This window comes from Hydractinia symbiolongicarpus, chromosome 12 (genome assembly GCF_029227915.1).
Source record: "Hydractinia symbiolongicarpus strain clone_291-10 chromosome 12, HSymV2.1, whole genome shotgun sequence".
NCBI classification, from domain to species: domain Eukaryota; kingdom Metazoa; phylum Cnidaria; class Hydrozoa; order Anthoathecata; family Hydractiniidae; genus Hydractinia; species Hydractinia symbiolongicarpus.
In genome coordinates this window covers 15009683-15021847 of record NC_079886.1, presented here as the reverse complement: position 1 = coordinate 15021847, position 12165 = coordinate 15009683, and the positions used below count along the sequence as shown (strand labels likewise).

At 38.4% G+C, this 12165-nt stretch overlaps 1 protein-coding gene across 3 annotated transcripts in view; it reads left to right on the top strand.

The window, feature by feature from the left end:
• Positions 1-1545: 1545 nt before the first annotated feature.
• LOC130622231 (tRNA (adenine(58)-N(1))-methyltransferase catalytic subunit TRMT61A-like) overlaps positions 1546-12165 on the top strand; it is a 76816-nt gene continuing 66196 nt past the window's right edge. The window contains exons 1-3 of one of the 3 annotated variants that reach the window (XR_008981024.1): positions 1546-1754; positions 6501-6572; positions 6649-6756. Coding sequence is in view for 2 of the 3 variants with exons in the window: in XM_057437669.1 (XP_057293652.1) it covers positions 1743-1754; positions 6501-6572; positions 6649-6756 (192 nt within the window). In the remaining variant the exon portion in view is untranslated. The remainder of the gene's footprint in view (positions 1755-6500; positions 6573-6648; positions 6757-12165) is intronic. The other 2 variants (XM_057437669.1, XM_057437670.1) reach the window with 2 other exon arrangements.

Here is a 12165-nt window from a genome sequence, read left to right as displayed (position 1 = left end):
ACTGGTAACATGACAAGAATACAAAGACCCGAACTAAGTTATAATGTATAATAATGTTGCATTTATGTGGTGCTTGCAGTGCATACTTGGATAATATTTGATACAAAAAAACCTTAACCTGACGGAAAACTATTATACACCAACAAATTGTTACTACTTTTCATATGCAACAGCTGGTTGTGGAAATCTACCCAATTTTCGTTTGTTTTACGATTCCAATCTTTTCATAGTGATTGGTAAAGACACAAACACACCTGTCATGATTATATCAACGTATTAGTCGTGTGTTAATTACTATGTTCCAGCACACTCCTGGCTGGTAGAGATAGGAAAATGTTACTTCTGGCGTAGCGCACACGCGCACGCCCTCGGTCAGCCACAAGAAATCTCTAATATGCGGCGCTTAGCCATGCCTAGCCATGGTTATTCCCTATTATACATCAATAAGTAAGGGTAAGTCTCTATAAAGTGATGACGTCATCAAAAATTAAACGAATGCGCAGTAAAGACACGCTAGGTCGAGCAGAAATGTAATCTTATGATTTTGTTGGAAACTGTATGCTCCAATAACATGGCATCCAGATAGGGTCATCGATTGGTGCTTTTCGGAGAATGAAAAGGCAGATCTTGAAAAGGTATGGGGGTTGTCGTAGGCCAAGGTTATCTTGCAGCAAATGTTGCAAGATAATACTACTAATAAAGATGAGTTTCAAGACGCAGGACATGTGCAACAAAGCTGTTGAAAAGCAGCTCTATACGCTCAAGTATGTACCGGATCAATTCATGATGCAGGACATGTGGAATAAGGCTGTTGAACAAAATCCCTGGGTGCTCAAATATGTACCGGATCATTTCAGGACGCAGGACATGTACAGCAAGCTGTTGAAAAAGATCACGGGGTACTTCAATATGTATCGGATCAATTCACCAGGGTGCCGATAAGCCGCATGCCGTAAAAGTGCGGGCGTTTTCGTGCGAGTTCGGCGTTTTGAAAAAAAATCAAGTATTTGCCCGAAAAGCCCCGAATAGACCCGAACAATGCCCGAAGAAGAAAAGAAATGATTCAAAAAACTATAAAAATTAAAATAAACTTACTATGTGGTAGCGAAGTTCTTAAAAGAACTGTTTTTGATAGTTTAAAATAAGATTTACTTGATAAATAATTTATATATAAACTTTATAACTCCTTTATCTTCAGGCGCCTTCTTCCAACTATCGTCCGCATGGTATGTTTACAAGGAATTGCATTTCGGGAATGTTCCGGGCGAGTTCGGGAAAGTGCGGGCGGTTTCCGGGCGGGCGTTTGTGGCTTATCGGCACCCTCTTATCAATTCAGGACGCAAGACATGTGGAATGGGGTCATTGCAAAGGATCCCCACATAGATAGATAGATAGATAGATGTGCATATTTTACATGGCTAGCCTCACAAATATCGAGGGATATACCCTGTCTATTATTTCCAGGAGGGGCCATGGCTTAGATGGAGAGTCCTAGAGTATTTAATGCTCATTTTGAGCTACGCAGACTCAATTAGTAGGGCCCACGCTCTACTAGACAACCAGGAACGTGCCTGATCGGTTTGTGACGCAAGACATTTGCAATAAAGCCGTTGAACATTATCCCTTTATACTTAAGTATATGTATAGATGAAATCTTCGGACCTTGTTGGAATGTATATAAATGGTACTCTGTTACTGGTGCTCTGTAGAACTATGTGACACCGTCAGGTGCCCCATGAGATATGACCCTCCAGGTGAGTACAAAACAGACAGCAAAATCAAGCTTTTTTCATGTGGTGGAAAACATGGCTGCCCATATGGGCGAACATAACGGTGACGACGATGGATATGTATACGAGGGCTATTTTTGTGGGGATGCATGCTGCCTGGCTTACGTGGAAGAGCGGAAGGTTATGAAAGCGCGTATGAAATATCGTTGTGGTTGTTGAAAGGGCGTTATAAAGGAGGGCCTGCACTGGATTGGAGACGCCTCAAAAGATTTGGGGGTGACTTGACGCAAAAGGAATTCCTGGCATTGGTTTGAAATATCTTACAACATGGTTGTACTACCATAATAAACATGCATCAACTGTCAATATAGCTAGCTTGAAAAGTATGTTATTCATGACCTTTTTTACCGCCGTTGGTCTATCTCTACCACTTGTAACCTTAGCATGCATACAAGAGGAGTATAGGAAGAAGTATAATAAACAGAGAATCCAAGACATATAAGAACGTCTTGATGACCTAGAGGATGATTGCCCCCGTAGTTGTGATAAATAAATGGAACAATGCATATGATAGATGTGCCTGCGGACAAAGGCTCGTGGTAAACGATAAAATGTTATGCTGGTACTGCCATAATGAACATATCACGTACAATGGGGGTGGCTGTGCATGTACGATGACATGCAAAGTCGTTCGAAATATACAATAAAGAGAATGCTACAATTTGATAATGAGCTTGTCAAAGCAAAATTATTCTACTCATTTGCTGCTACATTCACGGATATCGATGATATCAATGTAGACTACCTGACAGTGTCGGATCCCATGCCTGCCAATGGGGGGAAGGACAAACCATACGTGGTGGGGTACCATACACGGGACCTTGTGGTAGCTTTGAGGGTAAAGACGCCCGAGGTGTGGTCCCCGCAAGGGGTGACTAAGTATAATGCTAATGCAGAATTGGCAATGAGCCTCGATTTCAAGGAGTATCCGGACTGGATTGTGAAATATCGACAAATATTGAACAAAATTGAGGAGTTGATTTCCGAGCAGTTGACAACGGATGATGTAAAGAAGGACCGTTATTTAAATGCTAAATTGAAAATATATGATGAGGCGATTATCACTAAATTTTATGGTATGCCGGTACCTTATAATGAGCCCTGCCAAGGCAGTGCAATACTGGCCATGTCATCAGTATATGTGCAAGGCGAAAACCACTACCCGCAGGTACATATTACAGAATGTCGGTACAAAGACTTTAAAAAAGAATGGTTGTTATGTGAGGAATAGAAACCATATATTTTATAGGCTCTGCATGACCCTATAAATACAAATTAAGGCCTATATTCAGGTGGGGACTCTACATAGTGCTTGCATATTGTACAGATTGTAGTTTTTTTTTTAAATCTCATCCTTTCCCTCCTCTCGGCCCTTGGCAACCAATTGGGCTCTCTCCTGTTCGTTGATGGCATTAACGACCCTGTTAAACCTCTGACGCATTTGTTCTTTCAACTGCATATATCTTTCTTTTTCAAGGCTAATCAGGCTATACTTGTGGTCGCCGATAACACCATTCTCCATTGCCTTGCTGATCAGGTCTACAATTGAGTTTAATTTCGCTTCTGCCAACCTTATACTATCATGTTTTTTGGACTTAACATGCAACCCTTTTGAAGCGTTCCGAAGACCAGCCTGACCTATTCTGGCTGCAATTGCGAGTCTCCCCATGGCACAGGCCAAGGGTACGCCTAAACCCGAGACCATAGCCTCAATGCCAAGCCCCAAAGTAATAACACTTACGCCAAGTCCATGATCGCAGAAGCGTAGCCATGTATTATGCATCTTAAATTTCTTGCCAAGTCTATTACGCTCCTTTATTTCATCCCGTAGATATTGTTCTATTTCCTCAATTTTTTTAAGCCTATATACCTGTCCTTCATCCTGTTTAGAGCCATGTGCGGGCGCACTTGGCAAACTTGGATAAAGTTTGCTGATATCGCTCATCTTCATTCCATTAGAATGCACATAGTAAGGCCGGTGAACGCGATGTTCTTCTCATGGTGATAGACGTCCGTTAACATGAAATCTAGACGATTTGTTGAACCCTTCAGTGGAAGGTAGACAGGTGTATCAAAACTTCAGGTTGGCATGTCTCCCCAGGCGTTTAACTCTTTGGTGGGAAGCAGGGCCAAAATCTTAGACTTTTTTTCATTCAAGAGGCAGTCGTTCTCGTCCAACTGTGGACAGATGAGCCTTAACGTGTGGTAAATATCAGTCATATAATAGGCATTGTAGTCGCCCTTCATATAATACTTTTTTGCAGGGTCGTAGGGCAGCCCCAACAGCTCTTGTAATTGTCGATTCATCACCACTGAGTACCCATCATTGACACGGAGCCTGCAGTAGCTATTTTTAAGTACGAAAAGTTTGATCTTATCCTCTGCCTGACTGTTCACAATAGTTACAATATCCTCCATCCTGTATAAACCGCTCAGGATCTCGATCCGGGTCACCCTCTGGTCAGGCCCCACCTTCTGTATAGTAAACTCTGTATTGCTATACAAATTCAACCATCCGGTCCTAATACTTATGGATTTCAGGGCGATGCGGGAGTCCTGCCCCAAGTAGTCCTCAAATATTGTAGGCTTATCGATACCTGTAATATACAGTTGTTTCATCCTTTGTTTTAAAACAAAGATGAATATATACCATTACAATCCGAGAGCCATGTACAAGTTCAACAGGGGGAATGGGAACTTAGTGTTACAAATTTGGAGCACCAGGACCTCTACGTGAGTACGGAGTCCCATATTTCTGTTGTATTCCCAGAGTTTACCTAATATGCCATCAAGGTCCCAACGACTTACCTTGATGACCCCGTTCAACTGGGCTGGAAAGGGCAGGCGTTGGACTACTGGAACATCCAGGTTAATTTCGCTACCCATTGCGCCACAATAGCCCTAGGCATCTGTGCCAAGCATCTGTACCCCTCATAAACTCGATCTTTACCTTCCTTGTGAACTACCACATGCGGCGTATCCTAGCAAGAATGAAGGTTCCCATGCCTTACTATGACGGGTTCTCGCAATACAAAAACTCATACTCGAGCTCCGGATACGCGCAGGTATGCCGTGAGTATGGCGCAGAGCCTAATGCCCTGTATAAATTCAAGGCGCTCATTTCATCATTGACAAACGGTAGATGCTTGCCGCAGGTTGATGGGGATTGGGCAAAATTTATCATGCTGACAAGTCAAGGCCTTACATCTGAAGGTCTGACCAAACTAAGCGAGAGTATTCGCGTCTCTGTGGTCTTATTGCTAGGATTGCAAGCGGGTGCCAAGGCATCCCTGATCGGGTCCCACGCAGACAACTACACAGCGAGGCAGATTCTGGTACAGAAATTTGAGGCAATGATCCAACGTCAGGAGAATGTAAGCAATGGCATCACCAAATTTCAGAAGGTATTGCAGTATGCCAGGACCCCGGTGAACTTCACCGTCATGCATCGTGTGTACATGATCCGATATGAACTTGCGCATAGGCGAAATCGTAGGGTATAACAAAAACATTTTGATTGCCCCTGAAAACACAATTATTAGTATCCAGCCTGACCTGAATAACAAGCCAGTTGGGCGACATGCTGCACCTCCTATACATACTATACCACCTACACCCACAAAACATACTACGTCCCCCAGGCATACTATACCACCCAAGCATACAACACCTATTACACCTCCCATACATACCCCAGATCATACCATTCGGGCCATACCATCTATAACTCCTAGACCTACTGCATCGCCTTCCATACCCGAACAACCACCACAAAACCAGCATGAGAATACCAAGGCTGCCATTATTATAACAGGAGTCGGGATCATCCTTGCCTGGATATGGTTCAGAAAATAGGTCTATCTGATATATAACACAACAAGGCCGGCTACCGCGATGGCCATATACAGGTGTTTTGCAGCATATCCAACGACCGTTGCCGCCGCTCTCAGGAGGAAGGAGACTATGGTACCGATGACGGCAGGCAAAGCGGCGCCCGCTTTGCCCGCTAGATATTTTAGGAAGTTCCCAAGTCATTCAGGTTGTTTCTCCACAAAACCTTTTTCGCCACCTCCTGTGGCACGTCCGTCTGCAGCACCTGCTTCCTTCCGCACCACCCCCTCCTGTAAAGGCAAGGGCAATGGTGGAAACCAGTAGACCGATAGCAGACACATGATTATAATTATTATTATTATTATTACTATTACTATTATTATTATTATTATTAGTAAAACCTCTGCATAAATTTCAAGAAAGGGCAATCAACATCATCATTGACCATAGAAAAATAGTTTGCCTTATTTCTGAAAATATGAATAAAACATGTGTGTTGGCAAAGAGATCCAGGATGTAGAAGGAGACTCATTTGGAAGAGAAACAAAACTTGTCTATGCATTTTATTCTAATGATGATAATCATTTTAGGGCAGGCCATGAGGTAGATCATATGGCTAGGTCATGGCCCATGGAACCTGTTTCCCTCGACCTTTATATATCTTTATAAGCATATATAAATACAAGTATTGCCCACATATAGCCTGAGCAGTTCTTAACAAACTTACTTAATATGATGCTATGTCTTGATGTGAATTGTATAATTTCTGAGAATAGTAAGTGTTTGCAGCAGTATTTTACAGGATGTCCTTCATATCATTAATGTAAGCATTGCTAGTTTTCTTAATAACATTTTGTGTTAAATGTGCTTTATACATAGATATCATCCACCATGAGTTTTGATAAGAATAAAAAATATATAGAAGAAGGAGACACAGTGATGTTATATCTAGTAAGCAATATTTCATATATTTATGTAATATATAAATGTTATTATCGAATATAGATTTAATATCATCATTTTAAAGGGACGTCAATCATTGATGACAATTAAAGTGGATTCAAGTAAAACACATCAAACAAAATTTGGAGCTTTTTCACACAAAGAACTAATTGGAAAGTCATTTGGTGCTAAGGTATAACCAAATTTGAGTTTAAATATGTGTACCTTGTAGGTGGCTAGCTGTATGAGCATGTACTTTTGTGGGCACGTCAAATCCTAGTAGGCACGTGTGTATGCTATTTGATTTTTATTTGTATAATGCATCAAAAATAGGATTATAAGTGACTATATCAAAAAACGCATCCCATATTTAATTATTATCTCTTTTTTGAAGTATGTCTGTGCATGTTAACCTGCAACTTAAGATCAAACCTTGGTCAGGGCTGACAAAAGAGGGAAAGGTCACAGGTATATGAGGGTGAAATAAGTATAAAAATAGTTCTTGTCTCGTCTCTAAAGCATGATTAGGCAATGTTGTTGTTTATAGTCTCTTAATAAAAATATGAAATACAAACATTTCGATGGAAGTTTATGTCTGATTCATCAGCGATTATAAGAGAAGGTACAGGAATTTGTTTTGACCATTAAATTTTGTACGAAGCACTTCCATTTTTAAGTTGGCCTAATTTGGCCATTGATTTTTATACGCACAGTTTTTCGTGCACGTGAGCAAAGTTTAGGTACACGCCAGGAGCACGCTTGTAGAGTATACATAATTTTTAAATACTCAGAGACAAAAGTGCAAACATACCACTCCAATTTAAATATAACCTTCCACCTCATAAAAACCTTTTCTTATATCCAGTCTTGTTATTCTAGCGCATTCAACTGCACCTTTACGCATGCCTAAAACCAAATTGGGCCTGCATTTTTTAGGTCTTAATCGCACACATAAAATCTAATATCGCTCTTGCAAAATTTTATTGTTTATGTGAGTTATAACAAAAATAAACTGCCTAAAGGGTAGCTACATGGTGAGATTATTACTATCTCGCATGTGAGGATAGTATTGCTTTCCAACCTAAGTGACTGACTATCTTTGTCCCTTTTGGAGAATTTTGGTGTCATCAACAAAATTTCGTTCACAAAGTTTTATTTTAGAAAAACGGCTCCCAGGGAGATTCAAACCAGCACCTCAGCAGAGCATCGCATCTAAGTGCAACATGCTAATTAACTGGGCTATTGCAACAGAACCAGGCTTTTTCAGGAGAGGCGTGTGATTAATCGTACGCCTGAAAAATGAATATTGAGTTTTGAAAATCAACCTATAAAATCCATTTTGTAGCGTGCGATGGCAGCCCTGGAAATAATTTTTTTAGACCTGTGAGACAAAATGTCCACCACATATCCAATTCAACCGGACATGACCGTAGCTCGTTTAGAACTTTTGTCGGACAAAACGTCTGATAGAATTCTGTCCTGATGGAACACTTTTAAATCTCAGAACTATTGAATAGCCCTGGTCCTTTTAATCCACAAGCAAGCCTATTCATAGCCAACCTGACCATCCTAGCTAATTCACTGACTCCTGACTTAGTTAAAAAAAACTATGTAGACATAAATCTCTTTTGCCTGGCCCCTTCGTCGTTGGTAACTAGGTCTTACACAAGGAATCCAGCGATGCGGGTCTTAAGTAATGCAGAGGTAAACGTCGACAGAGCATGGATAAAGCAAGTCTGCAAAACTGCACTTCCAGGCAGAACAGACATTTTATTATGGATTTTATTGTAGATAATTTCTTCATTTGACAAAACAATTGAAAACCATAGCAGGTCCGAATTTAATTTAATTTTTTCTTTATGCCGCAAGTGTTATTTTTATTCAGACAATTTTAAAAACGAAACCCAAGCGAAAAATAAACAATAAATTTATGAAAATGACAGTATAATCATGCATACTATTTCGTACATGTAGAAAAGGAAGTAAAGATTGAGAGAGTCACTATATGTAGATGCTCGATCATTGTGTTTGGGGTTCACAATTCAAAACGTCCCCCACTTTTCTACTGCAAAATGAATGCGCAACAAAGATCAACCTTTCCTTTGCATTTGCGTTTCACATTGCACGCGTTACTTGATTTGCACGGGAGAATTATCGCACACCTCAAATATTCCTGAAAAAGACTGCACAACTAATTTGTGAATATTTAGTATTTAATCGAAGTTGCTAACCTTTCTCTTTTTCAGTTTTTGCTTTTTTGGGCTGGTATGTTAATCAATACGAAACATTATTGAATTTCCTCGCCCGAAGGCGTAGGAAGTTCTTTAAAACCGTCGTTTTTCTCCTTTGGAGCATTTTTTGAAAAAAATTGACCCCTGGATTTCACGTTCCTCTGAGAGCAGGATAGTATTAGTATAATTGACTAACTAACTAACTAACCCTGTCCCAAATGGTCAATTGCACTGTCACAGATTTAAACGTCGTATCCAAGCTCCCTAAGTACTGGGAAGTCATCTAAATGACGTTTCAGGCCAAAATTGGTAATTGTTTTCGACAAACTTTGGCTCAGTTAACAAAAAAAGTATGCTGAACATGATGGTGACATCAAAATTTTGGTTTTTTGCCACTTAAATGTCATTTTAGGCCAAAATTGTTCCAAAAATTAAAACTACTTCAGTTTCAACAAAATTCGGCACAGTCATCATCATCATCATTCTCGGCTTAACGTCCGTTTTCCATGCTAGCATGGGTTGGACGGGGTATATTAATGACCCTCTTCCAATCTGATCTAGACTGTGTTAGATCTAAACTCAACTTCCTCTCTATTAAGTCTGTCCTTATAACCTCCTGCCAAGTCTTTCTCGGTCTGCCTCTGGGCTTTGCCCCAGGAACTGGGCTTTGCCCACAGTAAACAAATAAAGTATACTGAACATGATATGGTGAGATCAAAATTTTGATTTTTTGCCACCTTAAATGTCATTTTAGGCCAAAATTGGTCCAAAAATTAAAACTACTTCATTCTCAAAAAAATTGGCAAAGTTAACAAAAAGGTATGCTGAACATAGTGGTGACATCAAAATTTTGATTTTTTGTCAACTAAATGGTGTTTAAGACCATAAACGTTTCAATTACAAAACGTTTCAACCATGAATGATGGCTTTATTTTTTGTTAGCAATTTCTTTTAAAATGTGAATTTATTATGACACGTTTCGTTTTGTTTGTGTTTGTTGTAAGATATAATGTCACTTGTGTGCTTCTTCAGAGCTTCATGCACCAAACCTCTTCGAATGTTTGGCACGATAACACAACGAATTAGCAAGTCGTCAAATATTTTGGTAGCGAGAGGAAATTCTTAGAGCCCCCAGGGCTTCTTGTTTTTTATCACTTCGTATGTATTTCAGCGAAATAATTTCGATCTTCGTAGCATAACTTTTTTTATCACAAACAGTAAAAATCAAAGAAGAAAGACGTATGATAGAAAAAGATTAAAAAAATAAGCTTTTTGATGAAGGTGAAGGGGGATTCAGTGAATTTCCATCCATCTGTGAATTTATGAGCGAAGCAAACTGATCCAATTTTTATAATAAAAAAAGGTGATTGGAAAACATTCTTACTACTGTCCGGTTGCGTATTCGTCTATCTTAACAATTTTAAAATGCAGTAAAATTCCATTTTGCAAAATAATAAAGGATCGAAGATTCTTTTGTGCATAAAACAGAAACAACTAGACATATGATATATGTGAGGTTCTCTAGAAAAATCGACCATTTTTCTTTTTGTATTAAAAATTACGAAATACGGAAATTTCGTATTGAAAAATACAGATTTCACATTTTATAATACCTGTATTTTTAAAAATACACAATTCTATTTGTAAAATTACAAAATTCGTATTTCCTATTTGGTTATAATCCAGTCTGTTGCGCATGTTTTTAAATAAAATTTATGTAGTTTAGATACATCTTTAAACATTATAATAACACTTAATTAATGTCATGAGAGAATAATGCCATTGAAATAAATAATTATTGTTTATTTTTGTTTTTTTTAAATTAAAAATATTTTCGTCGTCATAAGGTTCTTTCTTGTTTAGACAAATCCAACCTAATTAGTTGTTCTAATTTTCACGAAAACAAAAAACAAAAATTAAAAACAAACAAAAATTTTTTTATCCCATCTCGTGAAAAAATATTATTATTGTCGTAACACCCTCCTTCGTTATGTTTATTATATATATTTAAAATTACGCTTGCTAAAATCTAATACTGCAAGACTTATGTTCTCCCTAAAACACAACTCTGGAGATAATTTTTTCTTTTGTGTTGAATGTAATTTTAATCTATTTATATCTTTGCAATCACATTGAGCACATTGAAATAATTTGCTTCCGGTAAAAGAGCAGTATAGCAGGTATCATTTTTAAGTGTTATTGACATGTATTTCACAACTGGGCACTAGGCCCAGGACTTCATTATTAATTTCTGTTAAAAATATTGAAAAATGTAAAATTAAATGTATAGGTGATAATTTTCTTTTTTGTCTTCGCTACCTCCTGCCAAGTCTTTCTCGGTCTAGCTCTGGGCTTTGCCCCAGGAACTACCAAGTCTCTACACTTTCTTACCCAATTATCCTCCTCCATTCTTTCCAAGTGCCCCAGCCAATTCAATCTTCTTATCTGGATAACATCTTTAATTCTACGGATACTTAGCCTGCTTCTTAGCTCATCTGAACTTCTGATGAGCTAAGAAGCAGTTTTTATTTTTCTGTCTCTCAGACTGGCGTTACACATCCGCCTAAGCATCATCATGTCATTCACTGCCCATGTCTCACTACCGTACAACATAACGCCTCTTACACAGGCTTCATACAACCTACCTTTTACCTCAATTGACAAGATTTTGCTGGTCAACAAAGGAAGTAACTCTGAACTTTTTCCAAGCAGAACCTATCCTGCAAGTAACACTTCTTCCAACACCCCCTTCACTGCTCAACATATCACCTAAGTAACAGAAGTTCTCAACTAACATCGCAGCATTTAATTATTTTTCACATCGCACATAATTAGATTATTTCAATGTTTTGACATTATTCGTCACGTAATTAACTCGGGCTGTGTTTTACAAATGCAATTTGTGTTGTTGTATAAGAACATTCTAAGCGATGCATAGGAACAAAACAATGTGGATTTAAAATAGTTAAAACGGATATTTTTAATTATCTTTTTCCTTTCTGCATTATACATGAATATAATATTTAAATATTTAAACACGGAAAATTCATTTTTTGCAAGAACAAAATTAGGGCTAAACCAGCCGTTCGGCAGGGAGATCTACGGCGAGAGTAATTGTTTTAGTTCTCTGATTGTGGAGAAAAAGTGTTTGCGTTATTATTAATTAATTATTTTCAACAACAAAAGACGAAAGAAATATATGAAAGTAGAAAAATTAGTACCAGTTTGTAAACAACTGCTTAATAAAACCTAGTTAAAACGTAAATATCAATAAAAATGACTTATTTCATTTTTTAAAACGAATTTTAGCCGGGTGGAACTCCTTATAAGCAAATTATAGCTTCATAAAAAGTTAAATCATAAAACAAATA